At 36.0% G+C, this 21899-nt stretch overlaps 1 protein-coding gene across 2 annotated transcripts in view; it reads left to right on the top strand.

The window, feature by feature from the left end:
• Positions 1-18589, top strand: part of Suz12 (SUZ12 polycomb repressive complex 2 subunit) — a 48590-nt gene extending 30001 nt beyond the window's left edge. For both annotated transcript variants that reach the window (XM_003469626.5, XM_003469625.5), the window contains 8 exons: positions 3047-3152; positions 7584-7761; positions 10687-10778; positions 11049-11192; positions 11826-11983; positions 13962-14160; positions 14575-14654; positions 16262-18589. In XM_003469626.5, coding sequence (XP_003469674.2) covers positions 3047-3152; positions 7584-7761; positions 10687-10778; positions 11049-11192; positions 11826-11983; positions 13962-14160; positions 14575-14654; positions 16262-16607 — 1303 coding nt within the window. In that variant the 3' untranslated portion in view covers positions 16608-18589. The remainder of the gene's footprint in view (positions 1-3046; positions 3153-7583; positions 7762-10686; positions 10779-11048; positions 11193-11825; positions 11984-13961; positions 14161-14574; positions 14655-16261) is intronic.
• Positions 18590-21899: the final 3310 nt, after the last annotated feature.

Raw genomic sequence — 21899 nt, 5'->3', positions numbered from 1 at the left:
TAATTCTAGCTAGACAAAGTCTAGCTAAGTTGCCCAGGCTGACTGCCTCAGCTTCCCACAGGCCTGAGATTACAGTTTTATAGCCTTTATACCTCGATTTTTTTTTTTTTTTTTTAAAGACAAGGGCTTACTGTGTTAGGCAGGCTGAACTCATTTTACTCAAGTGATTGTCTTGCCTCTACTTCCAAAGTAGCTAGGACTATACTTACAGGCATGTGCCACTAAAACCTACTGTAGCTTTTAAAGTACAGGCCTGTATTTGCACATTATAACTCAATGTGGACTTGTCCTTTTACATCTTCATGATTAGATTCAGTTTCAGTGTTTTTCATAGATACTAGTAAGTGATGTGTCTTTTGTGTGCTACATCACAGATCCAGAGGTAATACTAGGCTTGGTCATTTGGTTAAGGTGGTAGATACAGTCTTATTTTAATAGTACTTTCCCCCTGTTTGTTAACTAATACAATCTCTGATAGTACAAGAACCTTTTATGCATCCTCTTCCAGGATCTTTTTCACTTGTGTCAGAAACCATTAATATCTGTTAATGATTCTAAACTGTTTACCATGTGGGTTGGTAAATTCTATTTTTAACTTATTAGTTTATTAGTGTTATTAATACATTTTTGTTGTTGCTTTTTGTTTTTTAGTTGTTAATGCATTTTAATTGTCAAATTACCCTAGATTTAGTCAAGGAGAGCCCTTTCAATGGGCTCTTAGATTTTTTTTTCTCTTGATTTGTTCCCTTATTTTACCTTCTCCTTTTCATATCGTTGTTCTGGGACTGTTATTGTTAGTATTTCTCCTTTGCCACCTCCTTTTTCTTCTTTTCCTTTCCTTACCCTTTATCCTCCTTTTTTTTTTTTTTTTTTTTTGTTAACAGGGTCTTATGTTGTTCGTGTTTGCCTTGAACTTACTGTGTAGCCCCAGGCTGGTCTCAAACTTGCAGCAGTCCTCCCAGCCTAAGCCTCAGCCTTAAAAGTGCTGGAATACAAACGAGCCAACATAATCAGTTTGAGATTTCTTTCAGGAGCCCTCATTTTGTTTTAGTGAGGGAGTATTATTTATAAAGAAAGAACAAATTCAAAAGCAATAAGGTATCAAAATAGAGTAAAATGAAAACCCAAAACTTCTTCAAAAAACAAAAAGCCATTCTAGCCAAAGTGAAAGTAAGAATCACAGCAGGGCACCTTACTGAGGACCCAGCCACTAGGAGGCAGAGATGGGAGGACCACTTAAGCCCAGATGTCAAGGCCAGAGGGACTAGGCTGGCCAACAGTCGTTTTTTGAGTTGTTGACTCAAAAAATGTTGGGGAAGAGGGGAAACAAATTGGGCGGCACTTGTTTGCAACTCATATTTAAAGATCTTATTCCCCTAATATAAAAGGATAGTAAAATTCAAAAGGATTATAACCTGCTGGGCACAGTGGCACATATTTGTAATGCTGACTACCCGAGATGGAGATAGGAAGATTGCAAGGACAGATTGGGCAATTTAGAGACTCTCTTGTTAAAATTGAAGAAGAAAAGGCTGAAGACATAGCTTAGTGATCAAGTACTTACCTATCATGCACAAAGTTCTGGGCTCAATCCCAGGTAACACTTAAGAATTTTTTTGAAAAGTTACAGCCCAACAGAATAAACAAAGGATACAGTAAAGATAATAGAAAGAAGTAATGTGTGGTTCTTAAAGTTTGAAAGTTAATACATCTGAATTTAAGATATACTGCGATGTTATTTTTTCAGTTATCAGATTGAAAAATCAAAAAACATGATAAGCACTGTTCATGAGGCTGTGAGGGCAAGGCTTCCTCATACATTACAGGTTGGAGAGTACATGGGATTGTAGCTATCAAATGAATGAATAATAAAATGAAATATATAGCCATGTTGAAGCACAAGAGAAGCAAATTAACTGAAGTATTTGACTGGGTTGCCTATTTAAATAAATAACGTTTTTTAAAAAAGAAAATTAATTTACCTGACTGATACTCTGTGGAAGCAGACTAAGCATAAATAGTACAGGATATGGAAAAGGTAAAACTTCTAAAGAATCACTTTGGTTAGAGTTTCAGTAATACCTGAGTTTACTTACTAGATCTAGCTACTTAAGGCAACTTACTGCTTCTTTTCTGGAAATAGAATAGAAGCATGTACATCATAAAGATAGATTAAATGAGCCATGTAAAGTCTGTGGTATAGTGCCTGACTGATAGTAAGCACTTAGTAAATCTCTGTCTCTATCTCTCCTTTGCTTGCTTGCTTGCTTGCTTGCTTGCTTGTAAGCACTCACCACTGAGCTACTTCCCTAGCTCAGAGAGGCCTGATTCTTACTGGGAATGGTGATGAATTACTGAGTATGGCAGAAGAATAGCACTTTAGTAGTTGCTAGTAATGTTTAAAGATGTGGAAACAATTATATAAATTATTTGCATATACTTAAATGTACATAAACTAAGCCATATGAGTATAATTTAACTGATACTTCAATCAATATTTCATCTTTTCACCCAACTATGAAGTATTTATTGAGCACCTATATGTGCCAGATGCCCACAGGTTTCTATGGTTATCAGATTCATCATTATAATCATTAATTAGTTTACTGGGAAAGTTTAAAAGGAAAGAATTCTAGCTCAAACATTTATAGTAGTTACAAATAAAAAGTATAATAATTAGTGATTCCCTCAGGCAAATATTACAACACTGTTGTCCTATCTTTAAAAGTATAAAGTGTGCACACATGCTTTATACTTATACGTTTAAAATTTAAAAGGGTTCGAGACGTTAGGCATACTGTATGTAAATATCTAAAGTTATATCTAGGTAGCTATAGTCCTGAAGGAATTGTTTAGTTACATAGTTAATATCAATAAAATTCCTTTTTTTTAGAGCTGGAATATAGCTATAATTTAAAATCCTGTTGGGTATGTAAGCTAGTTCATAGATTTAATAAATGCTTTTTAGTGTAAATCTAAAAATGTAGAGTTTGTGTATTTATAATAATACATAGGTTACTTTAAAGTGTATGTGTTTGTCTAACAGGCGTTTACAGCTTTTAGATGGGGAATATGAAGTAGCCATGCAGGAAATGGAAGAATGTCCAATAAGCAAGAAAAGAGCAACATGGGAGACTATTCTTGATGGGAAGGTATGGACTACTTAGAAGGCGGAGCATGTTAATAGTTATGAACTCCCACTTTTGATTGATGTTTTTCCCCCAAATGCAAATTCATGATGAAAGTAGAATTCTTTAAATACTTTAAAAATCTCAAGTAAAATGATGTAGTCAAGAGTATTTCATGGAAGACATTGTTCATAGAGCCAGTCTGCCTGACTCAAATCTCTACTTCTAACTCTGTGGCATTTGGCAAGTCTCAGTTTTATTATCTGTGAAATGAGGGGTAGAGTTGATGGATTAAATGATAAAGAGTAAAATACTTCTAGTGTTGTGCCTGGCATTACAATAAGTGCTCAATAAATGTTAACTGCTATTTTAAATCTCATTCATAGGGGGCCAGGGATACAGCTCAGTCGTGCAGCACCTGCCTGGCAAGTGCGAGGTCCTGAGTTCAAATCCTGGTGCCCACCCCCAAAAATCTCATTCATAGTAACAGCAGATAACATGTGATTAGTAGAGCCGGGTGTGGTGGCTCATGCCTATAATCCCAGCACTAGGAAGGCTGAGGGGGGAGGATCGTTGCCAGTTTGAGACCAGCCTGGGCTACAAAGTAAGCTCAAGGCCAGCCTGAACTGCATAGTGAGACCCTGTCTCAAAAAAGACAAAAAAAAAAAAAAAAAAATGTGATTAATAATAAATTTATCAGCAAGTCTGTATAAAGAGTAATGCACATATATTTCTTGGTTAGCCAGACTGAACAAAATATAACAGTGTCAGTTATTTCTAAACAGATCAGTATATTACAAACAGAATCTCAGAAGAAATGTTAAAAGCCTAAATATTAGCACCAAATTAATCTAGTAATGTGTAATAATGCTAAAGAAAATTTTGGAAAATGTACTTACAGGAAGTAGAATATATCATGAAGTTAAAAGAACTGAAACTGTATAATGTAATCATAAAACTAGACAATGACTGAAACATGACTACTGCAGTAGTTTCATATATATTTGAGATTTACTTCTCAATTAAGGTGGTACAGATCTTTTCAGGAAACATATACTACTCATTGTGACAGAACTGATCTCTAACCATTTGAAAATAAACTTAGACCAGAAGGCTTATATACATGAAGTTAGACATTAACATTCCATAACTTCAGAAAAAAATCCAGGTGAATATTAATGAATTCTGTGGTGAAGAATACCTTTATAAGGATGGTGCAAAAGCCGAAAAGCACAAAGTAAAAATGCCTGACTTAAGTAATGGTTTGTATACAATAGAAATCCAGGTTAAAAATAGAAATGGAGGGGCTGGAGATTTAGCTCAGCGGCATAAGCACCTGCCTTGCAAGCAGGCAGTCGTGAGTTCGATCCTTGGTACCGATAAAAAGGAAAAAGACAAAAAAGAAAAAAAGAAATGGAGCTGGTTCTATAGCTGAATAGTAGAGCACTTGCTTAGCATGCCCTGAGTTTAGTTCCCATCAAAACATGATGAACTGGGTGAAAATATTTGATGTACCACAATATTTTGAGTTTTACAAAACAGTAAGAAAAGGGTTGAAGTATGTTTCTGGGGTGGGGTATGCATGCTTGGTATGTTTGAGGACCCGGATTCAATGCGCAGCACACTCCCTGAAAAAAGTAGTAAAGAAAGTGAGTAAAGAACAGTGAAGTAACATGGAATTTACATGAAATTTTTAACAAATGCATGTGACTAGAAAACTTCTATGAAAATATCCAGCCTTAGTTTTCAGAGACACACAAACCAAAGCAAAACTACTTTTGACTACTAGTTTGACAAAGATTAGAATGATTGGCCATTTGTAGTTTTGAGAGTGGAAGAATGAGTACTCTCAGTAAGTACTCATATGCGAGCATATGTTGGTTTGAGCTCAATGAAGGGCAGAACTTGTATACTAGTCTTATAATTTCAGTAATATTTGGTCAAGTGTAAAATGTAAATAGCAAATCTCAATTTTTAAATTGTTGAAAAACTGGAAACATCTTAAAACTAAAAATACAGTCATTAAAAAGGATGGTAGTTTAACAAGAGTGCTAGAATTTTTATTAACTTGTATACGAGCCCTCTTTTTCTAAAATCAATGATAATAGTGGTTAATGCTGGGTGATGAGATTATACCTAGTGTAATTTATTTATACCTATGTTTTGATTTTTTTCAGTTACTAGTTTATGTTTTAAATTTAAATTTCTTAAAATATGTTGAGTGTATTTATGAGAAAACAAGGATCATATATGAGTTATTGCTTAAGAAATTACAATATGAAATGGACACCTTTTTAAGTGGGAGCATACATTTCACTTAAATTCTTCAGAGTTCTTTTAAATAAATGTAAAATTTACTAAAGTAGTGCTGGATTAATAGACAATTAGCTTTTCTTTTTTTTCCATTTTCAGAAATGTTGTAGCAAATATGCTTGTATCTTTTCTGCATTAGAAATTTTTTTATAAGGTAAATTCCTAGATACAGCCAAATGTGTGACGCATGCTTGTAATCCCAGCATTCTGGAGGATGAGGCAGGAGGATCATCACAAGTTTGAGGGAATCCTGGACTGCATAGGAAAATCGTCCTGTCTCAAAAAACATACATACATTAAATTTTTTAATTTCCTAGTTACAGACTTACTGTATCAAAACTAGTTCATATAAGCACACCTTTACTTCATTTTAGTCTAAAATTAAATTGTAGTAGTGGTATTAATGCCAGGAATCAGACGCAGGTCCATTACTCATGAGCTATATTCCTAACCCTAAAGTTGTAATTTTTAGTAGTAAAGTTGTACTTTAGTAGTAAAGTAAAGTTATAGTAAAGATGTGGAAGGACTGGGCTTATGCAGCATTGAAATAACAGCCCATTGAACATTTCTATGAGATACTAACATGAGAGCAGTCCTTGAGAACATTGGGCCTCCTGAATATGGATTCGGAAGTAAAACTTGGAAGCAAGGAGATACTATACTAGTAAGGCAGTAAAAACCTGTTTTTGTTGTAATCATTAAAGGAAGTTATTTCAAGAAAGACTTGTTAATTACAAGAGAAACAAAAGAAATAGGAGTCAAATGTAACTCCAAAATTTTTAGTTCTAAGTACCTTTCAGTTCATGGTTATACTGAGATCAACAAGTGGCAGGATCTTTAGGAGGCAAGTAGAAAAGTGACTTTAGAGTTCAAATACAATGATGAAGAAAGCTGGGCTTGATGGAACATGCCTGTAATTCTCTGAAAGCCTGAGGCAGTAGGATCACAGGTTAACACCTAGTCTGGACAGTTTAGTGAGACCTTATCTCCAAATTTAGAAAATGGAGATAAACTATATCCCCATATAGTTTGGGCACTGGGTTCAGTCTCATTACAGCCCAAAAATGAGGGTGAATATGAAACCAATTTGGAGGTCATCATACTTTAGGTTTGTTTTTGAAGATGGGTGAAAGATTAAAGTACATGATTAAAATTTAGCTAGCAACTAAGGAGACAGAGAATTTGCCTTACAAGTTATTTAAAGTGGAGGAAGATAGAGCCAAATAGTTTGTTTCAAAACCAAAGAACAGATGAAAGGGCAGTCAATGTCAGTGAGAGAAGTCAAGGATAACTACTAATTGCTGAAATCACTCAGTTTGCAAAGAAAAATTAGTTGGTTATGTAAGAACAGGGGTTGCAAACTAACAGACTTTGTATACTATGGTTTTGCTTTCATTTAAATACATTTTGAGCTGTATAGGATGGCACACACCTTTTATTGAAGCAGCTCAGAAGGCTGAGGCAGGATGATCACAAGATCAAAGTCAGCCTGAGCAGTAGCAAGACCCTATCTGTCTCAGAATTGGGGAAAAAACTCATACCTATAATCCCAGGATTTGGGAGACTAAGGCAGTAGGATCACTACGAGTTCAAGGCCATCCTGAGCTGCAGAGTGAGACCCTGTCTCAAAAAAAATGTTTTTTCAAAAAGGATTGAGGAATATAGCTCATTGCTGGAGCATCCTTGGTTCCAGTCCCTGGTATTACAAGACATTTTACTTAAAAATGAGATTTCCATGAAAACTTTTTTACTTTGGTGTGTGTGGGGGGGGGGGGGTTGCTGAGGAATCAAAGATCAAACCCAGGGCTCTGAAGCATGCTAGGCAAGTGCCATAACATTGAGCCACATCCCTAACACAAATTTCTCACTTTTTTGAAAAGTGAACATCTGTTTGTGCTATGTCAGTGTTTCTACATATCAATAATTCAGGTAGTGTTGATCAGTACTTGCCACTAGTAGATAGCCTGAGCTCTTTGGTAGTGTCTGCTGACTGATCATTGATAACATCAATTGACTTTTGAATTTTTAAGGAGAATGTGTTGATTTAAATAAAATCCACGTTGACTTATTGTAATGATTGATTGCTTTGTTGTTCTATAGTTTCTTTCATTATTTTTACTCTTTGTGTTTTTTGTTATTTAGAGGCTGCCTCCATTTGAAACATTTTCTCAGGGACCTACATTGCAGTTCACTCTTCGTTGGACAGGAGAAACTAATGATAAGTCTACAGCTCCTATCGCCAAGCCACTGGCCACTAGAAATTCAGAAAGTCTCAATCAAGAAAATAAGCCTGGTTCAGTCAAACCTACACAAGCTATTGGTAAAGTTTTTTTAAAAACTATCAAAATAATGATTTTAGACTTAGAACTTTAGAATTTGGGAGCTAGGGATTTAGCTCAGCGGCATAAGCACCTGCCTTGCAAGCAGGCGGTCGTGAGTTCGATCCTTGGTACCGATAAAAATGAAAAAGACAAAAAAAAAAAGAACTTTAGAGTTTATACTTAGATTAATTTATTTGCATATAATTATTCAGGAAATTTTGTTTGCCTTATTAATGACTGTGGTATATTAGAGTTTTCTGATACTAAGTATAAACTTTATGTTGTAATAATGATAAATAATTCTTTATCCAAAACTTTTGTGTCAGGTATGTCTTAAGTGTTTCATTTTTCTTCTGATAATTAAGGAAAATGATATGTAGTGTGTTAACCTGTGCGTAAGGGTGTGTGTGTGTGTGTTTCTGCCTGCCTGTGTGCATCCCATGTGTATATATGTTTTGGAGCACTGGAGATTCAAGCCCTCCCACTTAAGTGTATTCCCAGCCCTTTTATTTTTTGAGGCATGGTCTTACTAAGTCATAACATTACCTAGGCTAGGTTCAATTTGTATGCTTCTGCCTCACGCTCCCCGAGTGCTGAGATTATAAATGTACTCCACCTTGTTACATTTTTTTTCTGTTTATTCTTTGTTACTGTGAGTAATGTTTCATTGAACATAAATACAAATCCCTCTGAAATGCTTGTATTGTGAGTACTGGAATTATAAGGATGGGCCAGCACAGCCACTTTTTATGCCATTTATTATATTACATATCCTAGTGGTATCTATAGGTACATCTCCATGTCTTGTAGGATAAATTTGTCACAAATTTACTGGCTTTCATTTGAAACTATGAAGTGCTTTAGAGCTATGCTTTATTAATATCATTAATACATTATAACATTGAAAATTACATTAACGTAATACTACAGCAAAAATACTACAATCTTTTTAATACACTGAAAAACTGAATTTAATGTTTGAGTGTTTTTACCTTTGTAAGGCTGGATGAGGTTCATCAAAACCTAGATTTTACAAGGTTAAATTCTGAAGTATACATTTTGTTTTTTGTTTTTGAGATCTTGCCATGTAGTCCAGTCTGGTCTTGAACACACTGTGTAGCCCAGGCTGACCTCAAACTTGAAGCATTCCTCTTGCCTCAGCCTTCTGAGTGCTGGGATAATAGGCATGTAGTATTACTCCCAGCTTTTTGAAATACTTTTTTGTTGGGGTATGTTGGGAATTGAACTCATGACCTCATGCTTGCTGGGCAGGGCTGTGCCACTGAGCTATATCCCTGGCCCTGAAATACATTTTTAAGAGGAAAAAATTTATAAGTGGAATTAGCTGTCTGCTTTAAGTCCCAAGTTGCAGTGTATTGTCATTTTGTTATCTGCCTAAGAGGAACACTGTCCTTAACCTAATTATCCATGCATTTTTATCTGCTTACTTAAAGATAGCAGAAGACTTGACATGTTATTTTTGACATTGACCAGTCTGTACACCCATTTCATGTAAGTTACTATAATAAAGAGAGAAGAAGTAACTGAGGAAAGATCTCTCACATGAATTGTGATCTGGCACTTCTCAGAAAACCAAAGACTGAAATACGTAAAAAAGTTGCAAAGAAATTAATGGGAAGGGGACCAATTGTTGGAATGAGCAGGAAAGGAGAGGAGGGGTTAGGGCATGAAAATAAAATGTACACATCCCTCCCCAATGATAAGTAACCATTGTGTACTGCAAACAAGTACTTCATAATTAAGAAAAAGCTTTATACAAAATTACACATGAGATGGCTAGTTGTATCAAGAAAAGTGCATAGGGGGCTGGAGATTTAGCTCAGCAGCATAACCACCTGCCTTGTAAAGCAGGCAGGCGTGAGTTCGATCCCCGGTACCGATAAAAAGGAAAAAGAAAAAAAAGAAAGAAAAGTGCATAACTTGTTTTCTCTTGGATCTGAAAGAAACATACCAAAATCACTGATAGTGATTAATCTCTTAGGTTTGTAGTGACTTTTACTTAACTTTCTGATAAACTAGCACTGAGTGGATCCCTGCTCACAAGTGGTACTGGGAATATAACAACCAGTAATAAAATACAGTCTTAAGAGTTGGGAATATGAGATGTACCTCAGTGTTAGAATCTTTACCCAGCATGTATAAAGGAGTATGATCACTGTAAGAAACTCAACAGTAACAACCAGAAAACTACACTAAGCCCTCCAAGTGCTAAAAACAGTACAATGGCTACATAATTACGCAAAGTTCATTTTTTATAATGGCTTGGCATAGATTTATATATTTCAGTTTTTTTGTTTTTGAGAGGAAATTGGGCTGTGTAGCCCACATTGGTCTTGAACTTGAGGTGCTCCCCCTGCATTATCTTCTGGAATGCTGAGATTATAAGCATGTACCACCATGCTTGGCTAGGAAATGGTAAGGGGGGAAAATGAGTCTGCTAATTAGATTTTTTTTTTTTTTTTTTTTTTTTACTTTTTCGTTTTTATCGGTACCAGGGATCGAACTCACGACTGCCTGCTTACAAGGCAGGCGCTTATGCCGCTGAGCTAAATCCCCAGTCCCTGCTAATTAGATTTTAACATCTGATGATAGGTTAGGAGGATTTTCTCTGTGATCCTCAATTTTGGATTAGAACAGAAATTGTTATATCACAAGGCAGGGTGTGGTGGCACACACCTGTAATCTTCCTACTTGGGAGGCTAAGGTAGAAGTTTAAGGCTGGTAAACGTACACAGTGAGTTCAAGACCAGTCTGAGCTATACAGCTAGACCCCGTCTCAAAAAATCCAAAAACAAAACAAAAAAAAATAAGTGTAATTCTTTAATTGTTTAATAATTTTGACTAAATACTTTACTTTTTAGAAGCAAATATTTTCATTAAATATAAAAGTATATATTTTTCAGCTGTTAAAGAAACATTGACTACAGATCTACAAACAAGAAAAGAAAAAGATACATCAAATGAAAACCGACAAAAATTAAGAATATTTTATCAGGTAAACATACCTTACCCTTCTATTTTATTTTATTTTATTTTATTTTATTTTATTATTACTATTTTTTTATCGGTACTGGGGATCGAACTCACGACCGCCTGCTTGCAAGGCAGGTGCTTTTGCTGCTGAGCTAAATCCCCAGCCCCTACCCTTCTATTTTAAGTGATTATGAAGTTAGTTTTCTGTTACATATCTGAAATTATTTGACATATTTAAATAAAAAAGTAGCTCTAATGTGTTTTTAATCCTTGGCCTGTTTTTGTTTTTTAGTTTCTTTATAACAACAACACAAGACAACAGACTGAAGCAAGAGATGACCTGCATTGCCCTTGGTGCACTCTGAACTGCCGCAAGCTTTATAGTTTACTCAAGCATCTTAAGCTCTGCCATAGTAGATTTATCTTCAATTATGTTGTAAGTAGGTTTTCTTACCAATAATATACATGAAATATACTTGAAATACAAGAAGCCTTGAAAGAATTGTACTTCGTATGTTGATAATTACTTTATACATGGATTATAGTGAGTAATTCAGTTTAAATATATTTGGAATAATAATTTAATATTTGTATAATATACCTATATTGACTCACATAATTCTTATACCAGGTCTTTGAAATTAGGGGTACTTTTTTTATTTGTACCCAGGTAAGAAATTTTAGCCAGGTATGGTGATAAGGCCTATAATCCCAGCACTTAGGAGGCAGAAGCAGGATTGCCACAAGTTCCAGGCCAGCTTGGGCTACATAGTGAGTTCAAGGCCAGCCTGAACTACATAGCAAGACCCTCTCTTCCAAAAAAAAAAAAAATAATAATAATAATAAAATAAATCGTATAAAGTCACCAAGTTAATAAAAATACTATCAGTAACTTAACACATACTTTTTTTTTACTCCAGGTCTTCTGACTTTTCACCATGATGTTATGCCTCGTTTAGTTTAGTTGTCAAAACATAAAAAACCCACAAAATTCTTTAATTAGATTGGAGAGATGGTATTTAGGGTTGGATAATTAATGTTTTCTTAAACCCTGCTATTTTTGTTACAGTATCATCCAAAAGGTGCTAGGATAGATGTTTCTATCAATGAATGTTATGATGGCTCCTATGCAGGAAATCCTCAGGATATTCATCGCCAACCTGGATTTGCTTTTAGTCGCAATGGACCAGTAAAGAGAACACCTATCACACATATTCTTGTGTGCAGGTAGGTAAAAGGTCATATAACCAAAATGTGTTATCTGGCTTTTCTGGATGATGTTAGAGAAACAGTAAGCCAGACAAAATTACTAGTTCAAAAAAAATCATTTCGGTATTAGGTAAGTCCCTGGAGTGGTATGGTATATCCTAAGGTGCCTGTTGCTCTAGGGATTTTTCCAGTTTTTTCTCTTCTCATTTTTTTGTATTGAGGATTGAATCCACGGAGCACTGAACTATATTTATATTCCCCAAGTGCTTCTGCCCCTCCTTTTTTCTATGAGACAGGGTCCTACCATGTAGTATAGACCAGCATTGAACTCACTATGTAGCCCATGCTGACCTGGAACTTGTGAATCTTCTGCCTCAGCTGCCTAAGTGCTGGGATTATAGGTATGTGCCACTATACCTGGCTCCTTTTTATTTTTTATTGAGTTATGTTGAGATAAGTTCATGCTAAATTACCTATGCTGGCTTCAGACTTGCAGTCCCTTTGACTCAGGCTTCTGAATAGCTGTGATTAAAGCATGCTATACCATACTTGATTTCTTTTCGGCTTTTTTCCTAAGTTTTAACTTTCTCGCTGCTGCTGTAGTGGTTAGGGATACTGAAGAACTCTCCCACTAAATGTCTGTGTGGATACCTGGGTAGCAAGCTGCAAGAAAGGGATTTATTCTATTGGGGTACTATTACTGATAAAAAAATTTCTATCCCAAAAAAAAAAAAAAAAGCATTCTATCCCTGTTGACTTAATATGTACATGATGGTATACTGTTAGTACTTAGTACCTCTTTCCATTAGGCTTTACAGTCAACAGTGATGTATTTACAGCAGCAGATTTGACTGCTAAGATTAAAATTATCTCCCTTTTTTTTATATACTGGGAATTGAATTTAGGGCCTCATGCTTGCCAGTTGCTGTGCCGCTGAGATACATCTTTGCCCCAGAGTTTTATCCTTGTAGAACTGAAAAAAAAAATTAGGGTGGTTTTTTTATGTGGAGTAGCAGGGTTTCTTACTTTGTAAATATGCGTGTGTTAGAGTACATAATTTTTTTTTTTTAAGTACATAACTTTGACATTAAAAAAAAATTTTTTTTTGATACCAGGGCTTGAACTCACAACCTCATACTTGCCAGGCAGGTGCTTATGCCACTAAGCTAAATGCCTGGCCCTCAAGATTTTTTCATAGTACTAGGAATTGAACCCAGGGGCACTCTTACCACTAACCCACATCTCCAGTCCTTCCTCTTTCTCTGGCTTTGTCTTTCTGTCTTTCACCTTTCTTCCCCTCTGCCTCTTCCCTTTTGAGACATGGTTTAACTACAGACTGGCTTCAAATTTTATATCCTTTTTTTTTTTCTCACTGTCCCAAGTGTGCTACTACACTTGGCCATACAAAATGTTTACATGTGTATTTCTGTCATTCCATGCCCAAACTAATACTTAACTCCTTTACATTATTAAGCTTTATTTTTTTCTGTTTTGCTAAATTTTTCACACACAGAAACACTTTATCTTTAAAACTTCAGTGTTTTTTTGCCAGGTATCGCCGTACATGCATTAAATCCCAGCACTCAAGAAGCTGAGGCAGTAAGTAGGATTGCTAAGAGTGTGAGAATCAGTTTAAATCACATAGCAAGACTCTTTGTCTCAAAAAATAGAAAAAAAATTTCTTTGTTTTTTGTTGGTGTTGTTTCATTTTGACATACAGACCCACTGTGTAGTTCAGGTTGACCTTGAATTTATGGTGATCCTCAGCCCCTCAAGTGCTGGGATTATAAGTGCAACAGTGCTCTCCGTTTAAATTGGTATATAATACATCTGTTTCTCATCAGATACAAAAAGAAAATAATTTTGGGGAGAGAGTTGTTTCAACAACTGCTGTTGTGTGGTTAATTTTAAAAATAATCATATTGTAAATTACTGCAGATCTCATACTGACACAGTTGGATGGTACAGAGACTGTATCACCATTTCTTTTCAATAGGCCAAAACGGACAAAAGCAAGCATGTCGGAATTTCTTGAATCTGAAGATGGAGAAGTGGAACAGCAGCGAACATACAGTAGTGGCCACAATCGTCTGTATTTCCACAGTGATACCTGCTTACCTCTCCGTCCACAAGAAATGGAAGTAGACAGTGAAGATGAAAAAGATCCTGAATGGCTAAGAGAAAAAACTATTACTGTAATTAAATTCATCATTTTTGGCAGTGATCTTAGGATTTTATAAATAAGTGAATTTTGTTTGAAAATGTTTAAAACATAAACTAAGACATCTGACTTATTGTAAGAGAGCTCTTTTTCTAAATTTCATTATGCAGGAATGTACACTTTTATTATGTTGTTTAAAGAAACTACCAAGTAAAAATCAGATCATCTTTATGAATTTGTATTGGGTATTTTGGTATTTGGTATTTTTAGGTAACTTTCAAAACTTAGAATTTTCCTTTTAGAATTGTTCAATATAAGTTGATTTTAAGAAATGTTGCCACTTCACAAGAGTTAAGCATTCCATTTTTGACATTCTTAGTTTTCTTGTAGAAATGCCTATTATTTTTTTATACTTACAAGATATTTTGTTGGGTTCTTTTGTTTTTAGCAAATCGAAGAATTTTCTGATGTTAATGAAGGGGAGAAAGAAGTGATGAAACTATGGAATCTCCATGTCATGAAGCATGGGTATGGTGTTTCTAAATTAATTTAAGTATTTAAAGTTAGTATTAGTGTATTATGTGTTATATTAGTATTAGTGTAGATATGTGTTCGAAATCTAACCCTAGGCCAACAGTATTTTTAACTGCATAAAGAGAAACAGTGGTCAGAGAGTATAAAGGGAAAGGGCTAGCTCCTATTTCTTTTAAACTGCAGAATTTTAAAAGGTGTTAGTTTTCTTTGAGTACTTAGATTAAACAGGAAAAAATGCTTTAATCTTAGTGGTTGAATTTAACTTACATACTGCAACTTAATGTATAGGTAAAGTAATTTCTAAGTGCCTGTTAAATTAATACAGTGTGCACACACAACCCACCCTGCCCTTCCTACCACTGTGCCAGGGATTAAACTCATGACCTTGGGGCTGGGGATTTAGCTCAGTGGCATAAGCGCCTGCCTTGCAAGCAGGCAGTCTTGAGTTCGATCCCTGGTACCGATAAAAACGAAAAAGACAAAAAAAATTAAAATGAACTCATGACCTTGGGCTCACCAGGCATACTCTTGTGCCACTAAACTATAACACCAGCCTCACCCGACCCTTTCTGAGAGAAGTTCCTGCTATATCGCCCAGATTGGTTTCAAACTTCTGAGGCAAGTGATCCTCCCTGGTAGCTGCAACTATAGGTACATATCACTGTTATTTCTTTTTGTCAGGCAGTACAAAATAATACCCCATTTTCTACATACCTGGCAGTTACTTACCACAACCACTACCACAGGTTTTGAAAATATACTTTTGTTTGTTTTTGTTTTTTGCCTTTTTCTTTTTATCGGTACCAGGGATCGAACTCACGACCACACACTTGCAAGGCAGGTGCTTATGCCGCTGAGCTAAATCCCCAGCCCAAAAATATACTTTTATTATTCAGAATAAAATATGTAGCTTTTTTTTTTTTGGTACCAGGGATCAGACTCATGGCTTTGCATTTGCCAGATAGGCAACTTATACCACTGAGCTAAATCCCCAGCCATAGTGTGGCTTTTCTGGTCATTCATTTGTTACCATTTCATAGAGGTCAAGGTAGAGCATTTCTGTCTTCTCTTGCCTTTCTAGCTAAAGTACGTTCCTGACCATTGTTTTTCTTGCATATTTTCTTCCTCTGCTGTGTGACTATTTACCTGTCATTGCACATACTTTTCTTCTCTGCTTGCTTTATGAGATCCTCATTTATGACTTTCTTTTAGAACATCCAAAACTTCATTTATGTTAAGCACGTATGTATCCCTTTATTTTTTTTCCATTTCTGCACCATCTCTAGTTTTTCATCTTGAGACAGGCTGGATTCCAACATAGGGCCCTTTTGTTTTAGCTTTCTACGTCAGTTTCCTAGTGTCCTGAGCTTATAGGAATGGACCACCATGTCCCACTTAATCTCTCTTTAAATTTCTAAAACAGTTTGTTCATTTATTACTAAGGCTGTTCAGTTTCTTTGATTGTAACCTAACTAGTTGTTAAGGAATTATTTACTGGGTTTGGATAGATAGTCTTTATTGTTTTATAATGGTTACTACTGTGTTTGACAAAAATACTTTGTATCATTATTAATGTGTTTTGTTTTGTTTTTGTTAAATAGGTTTATTGCTGACAATCAAATGAATCATGCCTGTATGCTGTTTGTAGAAAATTATGGACAGAAAATAATTAAGAAGAATTTATGTCGAAATTTCATGCTTCATCTAGTCAGCATGCATGACTTTAATCTTATTAGCATAATGTCAATAGATAAAGCTGTTACCAAGCTCCGTGAAATGCAGCAAAAATTAGAAAAAGGAGAATCTGCTTCCCCCACAAATGAAGAAATAACTGAGGAACAAAATGGGACAGCAAATGGATTTAGTGAAATTAACTCAAAAGAAAAAGCTTTGGAAACAGATGGTGTCTCAGGGGTTTCAAAACAGAGCAAGAAACAAAAACTCTGAAAAGATCTAACCCCATGTTATGGACAAACACTGAAATTGTATTCTAGGGAATTCAGCCTCTAGGAGTTTTGTTTTTGTTTTTTCTTTTTAAATCATAGATTCCAAACAGGCAGTGTTAGATGAAGTAAATGATTTTAACAAGGATGTTTGTGTATCAGGGTTCCACCTCAGTTCCTTACATTACTTGTATTTCAGTTTTATTGATGTCATTAAAGCATTTTCTAGTTTGAGCATGAAAAGCAATATTTCAAAGAAAGTACCTTTAACTGCAACAGTTGTCTTACAAATACATTGAATTATTCTAAAACTTACTTCATATACTTAAATTATAATGCTTTTTGCATTTGTGACTGGCTATTTTTCTATTTTATAATTGTGAAACATTTTCTTGAGGGAAAATTGGAATGTGATTTTTTTTTTTTAGAAGTTGAAAATTTTGTCAAACTTGCATTACTACTAGCAACAAATCTTGATCCTTGATTTTTGAAATCATTTATTTGGAATGAAAAATACAATACATTACATAAGTTAACTTGACACTGTTACAGTAGCACTTCTTCGTCTTATGCCTGTTTGAGAATTCTTACACTGTTGTCAGTGATGTGTCATGTTGGTTTATAGGGTCATTGACCATTTGTTCTTGGATGGATTTTAGTGCATCGCCCATCCAGTATATTTTCTAAACTTGAACATTTTCTCTTTTTGGTTTTTCTTTCAATTAAGTAGTAACAAAAAGAATTCAGCTGTACGCATTTTTCTCATTTGGACTGTAAATGAAGGGAAGAACAAGTTTTGAGATTTTTAAGATACCACTTTGAAAAGTGGGTAGGAGGTGTTCTAGACTATAAAAACAAACCAGAAGATGTTATACTGTTTTTGTTTTTTTTCATTGCAAGGATTTCTTTGTAATGTATTTCATGGTTAGAATATCCAGTACAGACGAGCTGACTTGAATTGTTTTGAGCAATTTTTCCCTGTGTTGTGTGTTTTGCGCACATATTTGCAGTTGGATTTTCTCCAACACAAAGCAGTTTCACTACTGGCACATTAATAAGCACCAATAGGTTTTTATTCCAACTCCAAGCACTGTGGTTGAGTAACATCACCTCAATTTTTTATTATCCTTTAGAGATATTGCATTTTCATATTCTTTATTTATAAAGGATCAATGCTGCTGTAAATACAGGTATTTTTAATCTTTAAATTTCATTCCACCACCATGAGATGCAGTTCCCTATTTTGTTTAGTGAAGGGATATATAAGCTTTCTAATGTCTTCAGAAATTTATAAGTGTAAATACTGATTTGATTGGTCTTTAAGATGTGTTTAACTGTGAGGCTATTTAACTATAGTGTGGATGTGATTTGTCATCCAGTATTAAGTTCCTGGTCATTGATTTTGTGTTTAAAAAAAATAGGAAAGAGGGAAACTGCAGCTTTCATTAGACTTCTTGATTGGTAAGCTCTACAAATGGCAAGTTCCACTAAGCTCATTTTGCCTCTTGAGTAGTGGATTTTGAGCATTTCTCTTGGGCTTTAATTTGCTAAAGCTGTGCACATATGTAAAAAAAATAGATTATTTTAGGGGAGATGTAGGTGTAGGATTATTGCTTATGTCATTTCTTAAGCAGTTACGCTCTTAATGCTTAAAAGAAGGCTAGCATTGTTTGCACAAAAGTTGGTGATTCCCTCCCCCAAATAGTAATGAAATTACTTCTGTTGAGTAAACTTTTTATGTCATCTTATAATAAAAGCTGAAAAAATCCCTTTGTTTCTATTTATAAAAAAATGCTTTTCTATATGTACCCTTGATAACAGATTTTGAAGAAATCATGTAAGATGGTAAAGCATTTGAATGGTACAGTAGATGTAAAAAAAAATTTTCAGTTTAAAAGAACGTTTGTTTTTACATTAAATGTTTATTTGAAATCAAATGATTTTGTACATAAAGTTCAATAATATAAAAAGCTGTATCCTGTTTCACTTGCTTGGTTTTGGTCACTTATTATTCATGACTGTCTATATCAAAATTACATGTTAGCATAGTGAAAACCCAGGAAGTTAGTACGCTAACTTCAAATGATGAATCAAAACTAATCAGAAATTAAGAAAAAATTGTTCAAATCCTGCGTTCATCAGTTATAACTAGTATGTTACTTATGGTAATAAACATTTTTAAATATGTACAGTAGTACAGAGTAGTATCAGAGTTAGCCAAACAGCTACCCATCTTTCACTGAATTTTTCCTCCCTCAGCACTAGGGATTGAACTGTAGGCCCTCACACTGAGCTATATCCCTGCTCTTCAATTTTTTCATTTCTTAATTTTGAGACATTGTTGTTTAAATTGCTCTAGTGGACAAACACCACCATATTCAACTTTCATTTCCTTGATAGTGAAAAAGAATTTATCTCATCCAGTACAAAATGTATAGAGTAGAAATACAAAATAACTAAAATACTAATTTTATAATAAAATGGGTGGTTCATCTTTGTGGCCATGGAAAGTGTCTTTTGATGTTTTAGTCTGATTTTTGCCCAGACTAGCAATAGGCAATAGGGTAGCACCTGGCAGTGCTGGGCAGCATCCTCTAGTCAAGCAGTTTGACAAGTGGTAAAGGCTGCTCTGCAGCTGACTATTCTGCTAGGTGTGTCAGGTCTGCTAGGTGAGCTAAGTGCATTCTCACCCATGATGGGTTGGTTACGACATAACCACACTGCAAGTGAAGGATCACCTGTACTATATTCTACAAGGTCAGTAGTTGAAGCCAACTAGAGCAGTCGGAAGAAATGTGACAGGGAACTATTCAGTAGTTCCTGCTTCATATTCCAATAAAAGCCTGTTGCTGTGGATTCTGAGCTGGGTGCAGCTGTGTACTCCAAATTCACCATGTACATTATTGTGCACAGTTGGCTATTTTCATGAGACTTATTTACCATGCTGTGGCCTTCGACTTTGGCATCTGGTGAGGTATTGGCTTTACGTGGCACCGTAAGGTTTGTATCTCACACAGTGGGAAGTGTGTAGTGGCCCACTGAAGAAACCAGGCACAGTCATTCGTTTAAGGAGGGCTGTGGCTGTAAGGAAAGTTGAAAGGGAGAAGCTCCACGCAGGGAACATCACTAGGATGCTATCCAGGTGAACTGATCCCAGCAATCAAAAGAGTCACAAAGTGCAAGGAGTAATTGTTAACTGGTGTTGCACCAAAGAACAGAGATGAGTTTAGGCAGACCAACAAACCCCAAGAAGAGATTCTGAAAAGAAGCAGTTACATACTGTTGAAAACACGATGGCAATTTGGGATTTAAAACACAAGCCTAGGTGTAAGACTGCACCTTAATTTAAAAAGGGATGGGATGCAGCTTTATTCAAAGGCCTTGGGTTCAATCCCTGGTACCCAATTGAAGGGGAAAAGCTCAGATGGACTGAGAAAGGTGAAACTTCAGTAACACCGTTGGCAAGAAATTGGGAAAAATGGGCTCAACATTTCTGCCAGAAAAATAAGTCCACACCACCTCACAAGAAAAGTCTGGTACTTTTTACTAAAATCACAATGTATGTAATTACATTAAGTCCACTTTTAAATGAAAAGTGGAGCATGTACAAAACGCCAAGTCGCCAGTCATGGTATATGCCTATAAAGAGCACTAGGGGGCTGAGGCAGGAGAATCACAAGTTTAAGTCGCCTTGGGCAATTTAGCAAGTCAAAAAAGGTCTGGAGGTCACTCAGTGCAAAGGCCCTGGGTTAAATCCATGCTACTGCCACACACAAAAAAAAAGTTAAGCTATGTTTGGTTTGTATAATTTGCCTTGAAACGTACAGTTAGTAAGTGCTTCCAGGAGAGGCAGCTGGGACAAAGGACAAACAAGAAAGGCTTTCCACTGGTGCCTTTTGTATTATTTTTTAAATGAGTAGGCTCAAGAAGACAGGTGCTTTCTCACAACCAGGTAGAATGGGTAGGTACCTAGCATAACGCAGGAACACAGAAACTTAGGTGAATTAAGTGATTTTAACAGTAAATTCACTGTCAAAACTAGTTTACAGAAAAAGCCAGGCGTAGTGGTGCATGCCTGTAATCCCAGCACTTGGGAGGCTGAGGCAGGACAATCATTCCGAGACCAGGCTGGGCTACAGAGTGAGCCCAAGGCCAGCCTAAACTGCACAGACCCTGACTCAGAAGGACAAAAATAAACTAGTTTCCAGAATACTTAAGTTTATATTTTGTTTGCTAAAGTAATCTAAAAGTGTACTACTACTGGAAAAATGGAAATAAATGAGGTTGTCTTATAAGTATCGCATTAAAGTACACATAATGTTTTCCCTGTTGACAAAAGAAAAAAAGCTAGGGGCTGGGGGTTTAGCTCAGCAGCATAAGCGCCTGCCTTGAAAGCAGGCAGTCATGAGTTCGATCCCCAGTACTGATAAAAAGGAAAAAGGAAAAAAAAGAAAAGAAAAAGCTGGGGATGTAGCTCAGTAGTGCAGCACCTGCCTGGTAAAGCACAAGGTCGTGAGTTCAATTAACAGTACCAAAAAAAAAAAAAAAGACCTCGATGCAACTTCATCCTTTCATGATCCCTCTAGTCTGATCTCTCATGTATGCAGTGTCTCCCCAACAACTGGATCACTAGTGTACACAAGATTTAAGTATGTTCCACTACCCCATTACTGGAGTACATTGAATTTGTAGGCTTCCTACCTCCCTGTGTATTTCCACAAGTGTAAGGTAGATCTGTATAAAAGACAAAAGATTTACTCGATTTTTAAGCAATGTAAAACTGTCACTGACATGTCTAGTGGATGAATCAGGAAGAACAGGGCTGAATCTCAGGGACCTCTTACCAATTACGACCTGTTTCTAACAACCATGCTGTCCACACAGCAAAGCAACAGGGCTGCCTGCAGATGCCCCACTCCCATTATCCATGTCTCACTGCTCCATGTCCTTCATAACCCATGTGACTTCCACCCGCTGCTCCTGCAGCCCTGGAATTCACTGTGAGCTCAGGCTGCATTTGCACTTCCAGAGACCTCCTGCCTCAGCCTCAGCCTCAGCGTTGGGAGGGCAGGTGTGCTGCCCGACTGCTGACATCTATGCAAAGCACTGTCCAAGTGCGGGGAAGGGGAGAGTTGGCCCCTGCTTCAAGGGCTCCCCGAGGGGCTTACAGGTAAAAATTCCTCTAATTTACTTCCTCCTCCTCCTGGCCCTCAATGAGAACACACAGGGTTTGAAGGTATTTTGCCTTTTTAAAATTTATACACAAAACAAACCTGCCATCGACTGTCAGTTACAT

The sequence above is a fragment of the Cavia porcellus genome, unplaced genomic scaffold (genome assembly GCF_034190915.1).
Source record: "Cavia porcellus strain 051 isolate PalLab524CR breed Dunkin Hartley unplaced genomic scaffold, mCavPor4.1 scaffold_6, whole genome shotgun sequence".
Lineage (NCBI taxonomy): Eukaryota > Metazoa > Chordata > Mammalia > Rodentia > Caviidae > Cavia > Cavia porcellus.
This window is presented reverse-complemented; position numbering and strand designations above follow the sequence as displayed.